Source organism: Acomys minous (genome assembly GCF_964271855.1).
Source record: "Acomys minous genome assembly, chromosome: 4".
NCBI classification, from domain to species: Eukaryota; Metazoa; Chordata; class Mammalia; order Rodentia; family Muridae; genus Acomys; species Acomys minous.
The window spans coordinates 60836740-60850217 of record NC_140486.1 but is presented as its reverse complement, the minus strand read 5'-3'; the positions used below and the strand labels follow the sequence as shown (position 1 = coordinate 60850217).

General features: G+C 44.2%; 1 protein-coding gene and 1 pseudogene across 6 annotated transcripts in view; one reads left to right on the top strand and one right to left on the bottom strand.

Moving 5' to 3' along the window:
- The window catches only part of MAPRE2 (microtubule associated protein RP/EB family member 2), a 147648-nt gene that overhangs the window by 107212 nt on the left and 26958 nt on the right, over nt 1-13478 (top strand). For all 5 annotated transcript variants that reach the window (XM_084780905.1, XM_084780906.1, XM_084780904.1 and 2 more), the window contains one exon: nt 1260-1473. In XM_084780905.1, the coding sequence (XP_084637031.1) occupies nt 1260-1473 (214 nt within the window). The remainder of the gene's footprint in view (nt 1-1259; nt 1474-13478) is intronic.
- LOC311595754 (small ribosomal subunit protein uS5-like) lies at nt 7215-8731 on the bottom strand (annotated as a pseudogene). The gene is made up of 2 exons: nt 8714-8731; nt 7215-8201 (listed from the first exon to the last, which is right to left on the bottom strand). The product of its transcript is annotated as a small ribosomal subunit protein uS5-like (transcript).

The following is a 13478-nucleotide window of genomic DNA, read 5'->3' as shown; positions in this document are numbered from 1 at the left end:
CCATGCCCGGCCTTTATTTTTTGTTCTTTTGGCTGTGGCTATTTTCCAGGTAGCTCTTTTCCTGCCTACCCAGCTGTGCAGGCTCTCCTTACTTTTAGAAGACACCTTTTATCTTTTACTTTTAAGTTCATACATGTGCATTCAAAGGAAGAAACACCAGTCTATAGGTTTCTGGCTGGAACGGGCTGTGAATCAAACTGGAGAGCTTTGTGTGCCTTTCTGTACATGGAAGGGCTAAGAATGTTGAAGAACAACTTTGTCTTGGGAGGAAATGGGCCTCCCAGCCTGTCAACCCCCCCCCCCCCACTGGATGCCGTGGTTGTCAAATCCCTAGAGAGACACAGTGTTGTGGGCCTATCAAGTCTGCGGTAGCCGGTGTGCTAGGGAGCACTCAGTTGAAGCTTATGTCCCCAAAACCAGGAAGGCAAAATTAAGTCACCAGAAGGAAGCGGCAGAGTACCACATCCTGTAAAGCCATCACACAGAGGCGGCAGACAGATTGCTCCAGCTGTTCACGAGGGGTCAGTCAGCCTCTCCGCGAGCAAAGCAGTAAGGCGCGGAGAAGACGCCAGCTGTAATAAAATACACAGTGAAGTCAGGGAAGTGATAACGGGCCAGCGCAGCACCCGAGCCTCCAGGACCAGAAGCAGCCTGGGGAAAGACATCCCTGCAGAACGCACTTCGACTTTGAAGGGGAGATTGCGTAACTATAAATATCCTATACACAAGATATGTCCCTCTGTTCTGTTCTCTGGTTTTGTTTATTGGCTTTCTTGAGATGAGGCCTCACTGTATAGCCCAGTTTGATATCAAACTCACGGAGTTTGTTTGTTTGTTTGGGGTTTTCTTGTTTGTTCATTTCGTTGTAGTCTGTTAATTCTAGGACACTGCTGAGAAGACAGGTAAACAATCAGTGGTCAAGACCTTCAGGTAGTGGGGCCAGAGGCAGCTCAAGGGTTAAGAGCACCTGCTCCTCCCACAGAGGTCTGGTTCAGTTCCCAGCCCCTGGAGGCTCACAGCCACCTGTAACTTCAGTCAGGGAGGATGCAGAGGATCGGTGGCCTGGTGACCTCTTCCGGCCTCAGCAGGCACTGCACCCACGAGGTGCACATACGTGAACGTAAATAAAAACAAATAACAATTGTAAAATTTCATTTACAAAAGAACTGCAAGGAAACAGTCCTTAGGATATAATTGCCCAAAACCCCCAAGTAAACCTGAGTGAGGCTCATGACTCACGTAGCGACCTGACATTGCAGGTCATCCCAGTGGAGAAGCTGGTGAAAGGGCGTTTCCAAGACAACCTGGATTTTATTCAGTGGTTTAAGAAATTCTACGATGCCAACTATGATGGGAAGGAGTATGATCCTGTGGAGGCACGACAGGGGCAAGACGCCATTCCTCCCCCTGACCCCGGCGAACAGATCTTCAATCTGCCCAAGAAGTCTCACCATGCAAACTCCCCCACGGCAGGTATGTTCCAAGGGAATCTGTCACTGTCCTTCCTGCTGTGGCTCCGGCTCACGCATGCTTCATGCCTCGGTCTGTGCTTGTGACTAGCAGTATCTCCATGCCTCTAAATGGTGGGACCATGGTGATCTTTCTGTGACCCATTTGTCATGATTCTAGTGATTTTGATTTCAGATATTAAAATGGCTTAGCTGCACCTGCTGTGCCTCTGGCTGTTAAGACAATACCCTGGGGGTAGGTTTTATTTTCCCCTCTCAATTTTTCTGAAATTTTTTCAAATAGTCGATTTAGATTTAGGTCAAAATGTTTTTTACTGCTTCATTGCTGGCAAGACAAATCATAATAGGAACTGGCTTGTGCTGTTAAGTATGGGTCACTTTATATAGTTGTTCAAAGGAAATTAATTAGTGATTGATTTTGTATGTTAATGTGAACACTTCATTTATTATGCATCCTTGACCTCAAAATTGAAATCATTGAGGATTCATACATAGAACTTTCAGGAATATTTTCCCCCAACTCTTGTGGATTAAAAAAATGTAAAATTTATTAGAAATATCCTTGCCATAAACAGACAGCATATGTGCTTGTAAAATGAGGCCATTATTATAAATATCAGTTGTGTGCTGGACCATGAACAGTGAAACTCGCAGAACCTTTGTTCATCCCAATGCAGAGCCCACTGTTCGGACCTATTATGATACAGACTTTTTATTATTTCTGTCCATCTTCCTACAGCCAATGTGGATTCGACATGATAAATAGTTGACGTGGGTAGCTTTATTATCATACTTTCCCTCACTACCTAGAGACCTTTTGTTTCTTTTCTCTCTGAATTCATAGCTGTATCCCAGGTGACCTACTGTATCCCTTGGAAGTCTGACATCTTCAAAAGATTTTCAAAATAATTTGTTTAAAAAAATATTGTTGGGGGTAACAAGATCAGTGCGTGTGCTTTCCACATTGTAAGTCTTTTAGATGAGGTCTTCTGCATGTGGAGTTACAAAGTAGAAGAAGAAGAAGAAGAATACATATCTCTAGGAGATGTTAACCGGCTTGGATCTTGGCGCTGGGTGGATCCTGGGGTGAGCAAGCGAGCTGCCAAACGTGACTTCTTGCTTTGTCTCCCACACTTGGAAGGAGGAGGCTATCATTCAGGAAGTGCTGACATAGAGCTGGCTTTGAGAAGAAATTGTGTTTATTTTCACAGACTGAGTTTCAGGTTCCTTTGCAGCATCCGAACGATGATCTAAATAACCATTGTGACGGTGTGTGTGTGTGTGTGTGTGTGTGTGTGTGTGTGTGTATGCAAGCACAGGATTAAACATTTGTGAGTGTTCTATACTTTGAAGCTGGAAGCGAATACAGAGTGATAAAGGGAGGGTGCCTTCAGGAATCCCTAACAATTATGGGTGAGTAAAGAAGAAATGTTCCTGGAATGCAGAGACGATGCCAAAATAAATAAATAAATAAATAAAGGCGGGGGGGGGGGGGAGGACTAAGGCGTGGCTTTCAGGGCAGCACAAGGAAGGAGACAGAGTGATCCACAGTGCCTGAGTCTGCTGGGGAGTCAAGTAAAGTGAGGCCTGGGAGGGTTTGTTGGGTCACTCAACTTTAAAATCATTCATGAGATGATGAGACAAGACTGAAGTAAGCAATGAGGCCAACAAAGAACACTGAGGCAGTTTCCACGTCCAGTGTTGGAAAGAACAAGCCGTGTAGACAGAGATCGCTGACCTCTGACCTTTGGGAGTTAGACACATATGAAAGGAAGAGGCTTTTTAAAAGATGAGCAAAGACAATACAGTCAAATCATTAGTGGTGTGTGAGACGGATAGACCTAGAATATTTTCCTTTCTTCCGCAATCATATTGTGACCTTAATTTTTTTTTGCCTCAGCTCCAGCAATTTCTCTTCCAAGAAGAATTGCAGTAAGTTGCCTTGCCCTCATTTTCTAAGAATTCCCTCATTTGTGTCTCACAGAACAAACAGTAGGAAGTTTCTAGAAAGAGGGTCATGCATGTTAATTGTGGAGATATGATGTATGTGGAAAGCTAAACTCCTAGGGCGTGATTAATAATCTTTCAGAGAACTGGTGTCCTGAGACTCTGGGCACTGGAGTCTGGATCAAAGAACTGAACAAGGCCAGGTAAGGGGTGGCAGTGGGGTGGTAGCAGATCTGTCCTTTAACTACTTTGTGAAGGAAACAAGTGGCGCAGTCATAAGCATTTGGTTGTTGTCAGAGAGAGAAGCTTGAGGAAGGACAGGAGCGAATGGAGTCCTTTCATGTTTGCTTTGAGAACAAGGCAGAATCATCAGGTTTGTAACATCAGAGAAGAATCTCTGACGAGCCAAGGGTGTGAGAAAGGAAAGCTTCGAGGACCGTGAGCCTGAGCTTGAGGAGAAGATGAGGTCAGGGGGCTTATGTGGTGGTGGGGGGGGGGGAGCAGGGGTAATGAGAAAGGGACAAGGAGATTAGGAAGCAAAATATCACGGTGGTCCAACTGGTCGCCTGCTTTTGTCTGCTGCAGCCTTTATCATTCTGCCAGCTGGAGGAGAGCAGATGCTCTGCTCCTCCGGGCCTCGGATGTGGGAGCGTGTGAATGAGTGGACTCAGTGAGGGCCCAGGCAGGCTGCTAGGTCCCTCCTTAACGTCGGTTTGTTTGTTTGCTTGCTTGCTTGCTTGCTTGCTTGTTTGTTTTGTAGCTGTTCCTGGTAGACAGATTGCATTTGAAACCCAATTTCAGTTTTTTTACTCTAATAATAAACCTCAGAAGATTTTTATTCCACCACCATAAGTTATCTGTATCTGTTTCGTTTTGTTATGTATTTCGAGACAGGGTTTCTCTGTGCAGCCCTGGCTGTTCTGTACTCACTATGTAGACCAGGCTGGCCTCGAACTCACAGAGATCTGCCTGCCTCTGCCTCCCGAGTGCTGGGATTACAGGAGTGCACTGCCGCCTCGCCTGGCCTTTATTTAAACAAACAATCAAACTTCTAAACTTCTACTCTTTCACCAAAGAACTAGGCTACCCTGGCCAGCGCTCTCACAAAAGCCACGGAGGAACTTGTGTTGTTTTGAAAAAAATGCCATGAACCTAAAAGAGAAATCTATGTTTTCCAGAATTAGCCTCTCAGGTGGCAAAACTCAGGAAACATTAAAGTCAACAGTTAATAAATTCAATTTTTTTTTTTTGATGTTCCAAAGGCGGTGGTTTCTGATACTGCTCTCGTACCTTGATGGTGTTTACATTGTCGCTGTTACTCAGAGAGAGGAATAGTATTTTCAGGAGGCAAATTAAATCATTCCCCTTTAATCAATTGTGTCCTGCATATTAGACATTGTGGGGGGGCAGTAAAATTTTACTGGAGAAAAGTTACCGCAAGACATGCATCACATGTGGGGCATGGTTCTTAAGGACCACAGAGGAGAAGGCCCCAGGCATGCACACGGGCCTGACTGTTCTCCAAGTCCTCCATCCAGATATTGGGAACATGGCCAAGAAAACATAAGGCAAAATGTTTCCCAAAAGTCAGGAGAGGTGCTGGAAAGCTGTTTCTAGAATTCCTAAACTTTAGTCAAGGTTTCTAGGGACTTGTTTAGAGTCTGTTCCTTTTTCATCAAGACATACATATAAATTAATAAAATCTATTTTTTAAAAAGACATACATACATATTATAGGACGTGAGGATGTCAGTTCCCAGCACATGGCCTATTACAGGACATGAGGTCCCAAAGCACAGACAGACGTGAAAGATACAAGAGTCTTAAGCCGGGAAGTGTACTGGGCTCTGGTAGCCTGGCCACACGGTTCAGATCCAGCTGTTGCGTGAGTCCCACATGTGCGTGTGGTGCCTCAGCGTTCTCTCAGAATACTCTGCTCAGAGCACAGACCTGTAATCTCTGTAATGTGATCATGATGCATATGGTATGAGTTTTCCTTCACCTCAGACCGCAAGTCTGACTTTTCCATTCTAGACAGGGTGGAAGTCACCAGATTTCATCCCAGCACTCGGGAGGCGGAGGCAGGTGGACCTCTGAGTTTGAGGCCAGTGTGGTCTACAGAGTGAGTTCCAGGACAGCCAGGGCAAAACCCTGTCTTGAACACCACACACACACACACACACACACACACACACACACACACACACACACACACCTACCTTGAGTGAAGTGCTTGATGAAGCAGGGGCTAGTTTTCTGGTGCTAAGGCAGTAACATCCAGCTATCATTCCGTTTCCATATTGAAACCTTGATCTCTTTTTAACTATCTGTGTCCATGGCAACGAGTAAGGCTTGTATGGTTGAAAACAAGATGAGAGAGGATTGTCTGCCAAGTAAGATCTGGACTCAAGGAACCATAAAGTTGGTTGGCATCTGTGTATAGTGGACAACTTACCTCTGCTATAATCAACTTTAAGACAGACAAGCTTCATAAAAGGGTGAATAGCTGCCAAGTAAGATCAAGTCACACTAATTGTGTTTTCAGTAGATTTTAGCCTACCACCTACAGCCATGCGTTTGAATGCACCTCGCGATGACAGCTGTCTGTTAACTGTCTACATCCTCGTGAATTGTGATGCTTCTAAGTGTAGTTGCCCTGATCCTACGTGCAATTCAATAGCTGTCTGGGGAGGTAGGCTTTCCCTGTGAAGACTTAGGAAAACTTAAAAGGAAATGCAGCATTATGGTTTCTATAGCAACGGCAGCTCAGACACATTGCAGATTCACATACGCTAATGTATTTAAATCAGACTCCTAAATATAAATATAGTGCGGTAGATTCAGAGTTGCTATGGGAATTGGGCTTTCTCTCTCCCTTCGAGGCCAGCGCTTCACTCTTAAATGGGGTTTAGGAGAAATGCTCAGTGGTTCCAAAACAGAGTGGATCCAGGCAGTGTCAACTGGGTTTCAGAATCATCTTCATTAAATCCCTAAGTGTAGATTTTAGTAAATCCTAATAGTATTTAAAAAAACAAAACAAAAACAAAAACAAAATAGAACTATTGAAGATCAAATAGCCCCAGTCAGTTACTTTAGACTCTTGGGGTACCATTTCTCCATTTGTTTGCTTAGCAATGTACCAGCATTGGTTGAACATCTAAAATCTAGGCAGCCATCGCCCCTCACCTTCTCCAGGAAAAGAAAAGTTGCTTTACTTCTTTATGTGCTTATGTTTGTTTTGTTTCTTGGGAAAGGTGGTGCTGAGTGTGATGGCACACGCCTTTAGTCCCAACACTCAGCAGGCAGAGGCAGGCAGGTCTTTGTGAGTTCAAGGCCAGCCTGGTCTAGAGAGTGAGTTTCAGGGCAGCCAGGGCTATACAGAAAAGCCTTGCCTTGAAAAACCAAAAAGAGAAAAAAAGGTAGTGAAATATAACAATCACAATGGGTTTTGTTTTGGGGGATTTTTGGTTTTTTGGTTGTTTGTTTTTCTTTTTGTTTTTTTTAGCCAAATTCTGGCCTTAGTTTTATAGTTCAGAATATGTTCTTGTAAGTTAAAGTACCACATGTATTTGAAAAGAATGTGTACTCTTTATTTGAACAGAGCTTTGCAAATATGTAAAGCCAAGGTGTTTGCCAGTGTGCTTCAGATTTTCTGTGGTTTAATGGGAGGAGCTTGTCTATCCCAAATAATTGCTGCAAAAATAACTTTTAATCTTTCTACATTGATTGTGAAATTGTCTATTTTTCCCTTTAATTGTTTCTGGCTTTGATTTCTGTTTTTGTTTTTGTTTTTGTTTTTGTTTTTGTTTTTGTTTTTTAACAGAATTAATCCACTTTATTTTTCTTGTAAAAACCCTTATGTGGTAACCACAGCTGGAGCCTGGGTCCTCTGAACAGACACTCTTGTGTGGGTTTTCACAAGATGATCAGTGAATTCCTGATAAGGAGACTTGGTGAACACAGTTTCTTTACAGAGGTCAGGTGTCAGGTAGCTGTAGGTCTTGGAAATGGCATCAAAAGTGGCCTTGGCAAAGTTGCCCAGGGTAGCAGTACAGCCCCTGGCTGATGTGTAGCAGTCATCAATACCGGCCATCATCAGTAGCTTCTTGGGCACAGGAGCTGAGACAATGCCAGTGCCTCTGGGCGCAGGGATGAGACGTACCAAAACAGAGCCACAGCGGCCTGTCACCTTGCATGGAACAGTGTGTGGCTTGCCAATCTTGTTCCCCCAGTAGCCTCTCCGCACAGGGACGATGGAAAGCTTGGCCAAGATGATGGCCCCTCGGATAGCAGTGGCTACCTCCTTGGAGCACTTAACACCAAGACCAACGTGCCCATTGTAGTCCCCAATAGTGACAAAAGCCTTGAACCTGGTCCGCTGGCCAGCCCGTGTCTGCTTCTGCACTGGCATGATCTTGAGAACCTCATCCTTTAGGGATGCGCCCAGGAAAAAGTCAATAATCTCGGACTCCTTAATGGGCCGGGAGAACAGATAAATCTCCTCCAAGGACTTGATCTTCATATCTTTAACCAGGCGGCCCAGCTTGGTGACGGGGATCCACTCCTTGTCTTCGGCTTTTCCTCCACGAGCACCGCGGCCTCGCCCCCGGCCTCGGCCTCGGCCACGACCGCGGCCCTTAAGGCCGCTGCCGAATCCTCCGCGGAAGCCACCTCGCCCTCCTAATCCTGGCCCCCGGGTCCACCCGGCCCTCCCGCTGCACCGGCGTCATCCGCTATTTGGTGTTTTCCCGAGGAAGAAGAAGCTGATTTCTGTTTTTGAAGATTCTTTTACTAGTGTATATGTATTTATGATTAAGTTATCCTATTGAATCTTTGTCTTAAAGACAACGAAAGTGACAACATAGCCACTACTGGTTTTTTTTATATATTTATGCTTTGAATGGCATATCTCTTTTTGTTTTTTGAGACAGGGTTTCTCTATGTAGCTTTGGCTGTCCTGGACTTGCTTTGTAGACCAGGCTGGCCTCAAACTCAGAGAGATCGCCTGCCTCTGCCTCCCAAGTGCTGGGATTAAAAGTATACACCACCACTACCTGGCCAGTATATCTTTCTTTTTAATAAGGTAAGTGCCCACCTATCTGTGGCTTTACATGTAAAGTGTGTCTCTAACCATCATATGATTGGCCCTGCCTTTTAACTCACTTTGGTAATAATCTCTGCCTTTTAGAGTGATCAGTCCATTTATATTTAGTATAACTAGCGGTTTTTCTTGATTTAGATCTACCAAATTATTATTAGTTTCTCTGGTACTAAAAAGATTAGTTTTTATATTTTACCGTATTCAGTTTCTTCATTTCTGAACATTTGAGTTCCATACATACATATTCTTTAAACTGAAGAACATTTTAACATTTCTTATAGTGACAGGCTAAGTAGCAAAACTCTGTTCAGCATTCCTTTTTTCTGTAAAGGTCTTTATTGTGTATTCATTCCTGGTGTTCTCACTTGACAAAGCACTCCTTCAAGTACTTTAAAGATGCTGTGACCTGTAACCATGCGTGCATGACTTAGACACCTTTCCCCTGGGCCTTTCTCCTTAGCTTCGGTTTTCTGTTTGAACTGTGATGCCTGACCATGGTTCTGTATGAGCCTATTTTGGAGCTCCGTACCTTTCCTCACTCTCTAAGTCAGGAAAGCACCCTGAGCATCTTGTCAAATAGCTGTTACCAGTCCTCCTTACGTGTACAACACGGGCTTCACTCAGCCCCTGCCCCCCCCCCCACCTACCATTATATTGCATGGCCTGTGCACATTACGACACTGTCATATTGCTAAACTGTATGTGGTTTATCCCTTAGCTATGTAAAGGCCTGGAGAAAAAAGAAAATAAGGCAATGCTCTAATGGCTCAGCCAATTAAATCCCTAGAGGGAGCCCCCTACTCTCTATTAGGAAAGAAGTGTCAGCAGTGTTCTTTCCACTGCACACCTGTCACCTCGGAGATAAATAAAAGATACTCCCAGGCATCTCAACACTTCGTCTCAGAAACTAATCCTGTAGATCTCTACTGTCTATGTTTGAGCTGCTATCGTTATGCAGCAACTTATAAACGACTTATAAACTTATAAACACCAGGAATGCATTTCTTGCAAGTTGGAGGACCAGCAAGCTTAAAAGCAAAGTGCTAGGAGATCCAGTGTCTGATAAAGACTTCTTCCCACAAATGTTCTTCATAGGTGATGTCTTCCACTGTATCCTGAGAGGAGTCTGGTCTCAAGGCAAACTCTCTTGAGTCTTTTCTTTTTCCCCTAAGAATGCTGCTTGCATTCCTTTGGTCTTTGCCCTCATGACTTCATCACCTCTGAAAGGCCTCCCTGGTTGAACTGTCATTTTTGAGGTTGAGTTTAAACATATGATTTGGTGTGGGGATGGGTAACAAGGTTTTATAACATGGCACCTACCTATAATGGTCACAAAACGACAGCACAAAATAGGAGTAAAACTCCCCCAGGTCACACTCTCAGGATCTTTGAGCATTTAGGATAGCAGACATAAGAAGCAAAGAAACAGAAAGACTTCAGGAGGGTAAATGGGAGACCCCAGCAGTGCCCGTCTTTTCTATCCAAGTTTGTTTGCTTCGTAAGATGGCATTGTTGATAGACGATATGAGTTCAGCTTGTATTTTTTAATTATTTGGCTTTCTCTAACCACAGTTACATACATAGTTTTCTTTAAAACTAGATTTTTGGAAAGCCTGGAGATCAGAGGCCATAAAATGCAATAGTGCTATTGTGCTGGAACTCATAAAAATCTCAATTTACACCCAGGTGGTAGTGGCGCTCGCCTTTAATACCGGTACTTGGGAGGCAGAGGCGGGCAGATCTCTGTGAGTTTGAGGCCAGCCTGGTCTACAGCGTGAGTTCCAGGACAGCTGAGCTACACAGAGAAACCCTGTCTCAGAATGAATGAATCATGGTGGCTGGAGAGGTGGCTCAGAGGTTAAGAGCACTGCCTGCTCTTCCAGAGGTACTGAGTTCAATTCCCAGCAACCACATGGTGGCTCATAAACATATATAATGAGACCTGGTGCCTTCTGGTGTATAGGCATACCTGTAGTCAGAATACTGTATACATAGTAATAAATAAATAAATAAATCTTTGAAAGAGTTTTTAAAAATGAAAGAATGAACTAATTGATTGATTGATCACTTAAAAAAATAAATCTCAATTTCCCATGAATAGAACTTTTTCATGAGCTTTAGGGGTTATTTAAAATGGAGAAGGACTATGTCCTATCCCTGGGTCTCTGTGCAGTGTGCAGTAAACGTTCTTTTCAGTTTAGCATCACAACAGCTCTGACAGGTGGCTGTTAGTATCAGCCTCGTTTTAGCATCTAGGAAGCCAGAAGCAGAGCTTCAGTAACTTGGCTGTATCACTTAGGCAAAGTGAGGGGCATATGACCTAAGGTGTGACCCTGACTCCAGAACCCTGGATCATCCTTGAACCTCCTCCCTACACCGTATGGAACCACAGTAATCTTCACAATGCAAAAATCACATTGTGAGGTTCAACAGGAAAATGAGGACTGTGAATGTTACTAAGAGATGACTCCTGGAGTGGCATGCACACTTATTAAGTCTAAAGCATCCTCATTTTTGTCTGAAGTCATTTGAGTGTGAAGAAGTACTGTATTTTACCATAGTCATAAATGTAGGAAATGAGCCAGCCACGGTGGTACACACCTGTGATCCCAGCACTCAGGGAGTCAGAGGCAGGTGGAGCTCTGAGTTTGAGGCCAGCCTGGTCTACAAAGTGAGTCCAGGACAGCCAAGGTTACTCAGAGAATCCCTGTCTCAAGAATAAATGGATGGATGGATGGGTGGATGGATGGATGATGGATGGATAGATGATGGATGGGTGAATGATGGATGGATGGATGGGTGGGTGGATGGATAAATGGATGATGGATGGGTGGATGATGGATGGATGGATGGATGGATGATGGATGGGTGGATGATGGATGGATGGATGGATGGGTGGATGGATGATGGATGGGTGGATGATGGATGGATGGATGGATGGGTGGATGGATGGATAGATGGATGGGTAGATGATGGATGGATGGATGGGTGGATGGATAAATGGATGATGGATGGGTGGATGATGGATGGATGGATGGATGGATGATGGATGGGTGGATGATGGATGGATGGATGGGTGGATGGATGGATAGATGGATGATGGATGGGTGGATGATGGATGATGGATGGATAGATGGATGATGGATGGATGGATGATGGATGGGTGGATGGATGAATGGATACAGGAAATGTGAAGTCACTTGTTCCTGGGTGTTTATCTCTGGTGTCCAAACCTTCCCATCCAAATACATCTCTGAACAAATGGTGTGAGGGATATTGAAGTAAAGAACAAGCTTCATAAACAACATTGGCATATAGTTCTGCCCAAGAGGGCTAGAGGTGGCTCCTCCCACAGCCATCATGACTGTTTCCAAAGCATCAGGTCCTCTTACAACCAGTGTGGGTTGTTCTCGCATAGACGCTCCCTATATATGTTGAAATGTGTATTCTTCTTCATGAGCTAATTCTTGTCTCTATATATATACTATATGGTAAAATAATGCTTTTCAGCTTGACATTAAACCTCATCAGTTCTCAAAAGAAAATGGCATCACAGTCATTCTTGGAGTTACTCTTGTAATTCCATAAGCAGTATACAACAGCATGCCTGTAAACTGGTTTGGTTTGGTTTGGTTTGGTTTTTTGAGACAGGGTTTCTCTGTGTAGCCTTGGCTGTCCTGTACTCACTTTGTAGACCAGACTGGCCTTGAACTCACAGATAACCACTTGCTTCTGTCTCCTGAGTGCTGGGATTAAAGGTGTGCTTCTGCTCCAACCTGCTTTTATTATAAGTGTCTTTCTTAGGCATTTAATATGTTGGGCAAAATAAAAAGCAGGGCGTGAGAATGTGTGTGTGTGTGTGTGTGTGTGTGTGTGTGTGTGTGTATTGTGTGTATATATATTCACAAGTATGTATGTGTGTTGTATATGTATATAGTGTGTGTATACATGCATGCACACACGTGTGAAAAATGTGTGTGCGAATATATATATTTTTGTGTGCAAGTGTATATGTGTATGTGTCTGTATGTGTATACATGTGTGTCACAGTGTTATACAGAGGCCAGAGGACAGTTTTTGTTTTTGTTTTTATGAGAGTTAACTCTTTTTTTTAAAGATTTATTTATTTATAACATATACAGCTTTCTGCCTACATGTATGCCTGTACACCAGAAGAGGACACCAGATCTCATTATAGATGGTCATGAGCCACCATGTGGTTGCTGGGAATTGAACTCAGGACCTCTGGAAGAGCGGGCAGTGCTCTTAACCGCTGAGCCATTCTCTCCAGCCCCCAGAGGACAGTTTTAAGGAGTTCTCACTTTCCACTCTGAAGCAGGGTCTCTCTAGGTCTGTAGCTGCTCTCCAGGCTAGCTGGCAGTGAGCTTCCAGGAAGTTCTCTTGTCGTCCATCTCACGCAGGAATGCTGGGATTGCAGATACACACGCGGAACCTGGCTCTTTCCATGGCTTCTCATGAGTTGGAGTCATCAGGCCTGATCGGCCAGAGCTCTTTCCCAGCCCTAAAAAGCAGTCTGTTGCACTTGACAGAGTCCCCTGTGAAGGAGCAATCTGCACCACAGGCCGGTTCTGCCGTTTAGTCATTGCTTCCCCCCAGCTGACACAGAGAGGCTCATCTGCCTGTTGAACTTGAATCGTTGCAGTATTCGTTCAGCTCAAGGATGATTCGGCACATTTCAAAGTCTGTCCAGCTGTTTCTCTTGCCCACAATGCATCTCACTTAGAAAACAACACAGTGTCTGCATAGCAGCTCAGAAGATACAAGAACAGCAAACAGCTCCTCTTTCTTGGGTCCCTTGCATTTTTGTGACAGCTTTGCTTAAATCGTTCGTGTGGTCCTGAGGTATGTCTGAGACATTGTAAGGGATTTTGAGGGTACACAGTGACCCCTACAAGACCCATGTGTTTGGAGGAGTTGCTGTCTTGTGAGGAAACTTAACA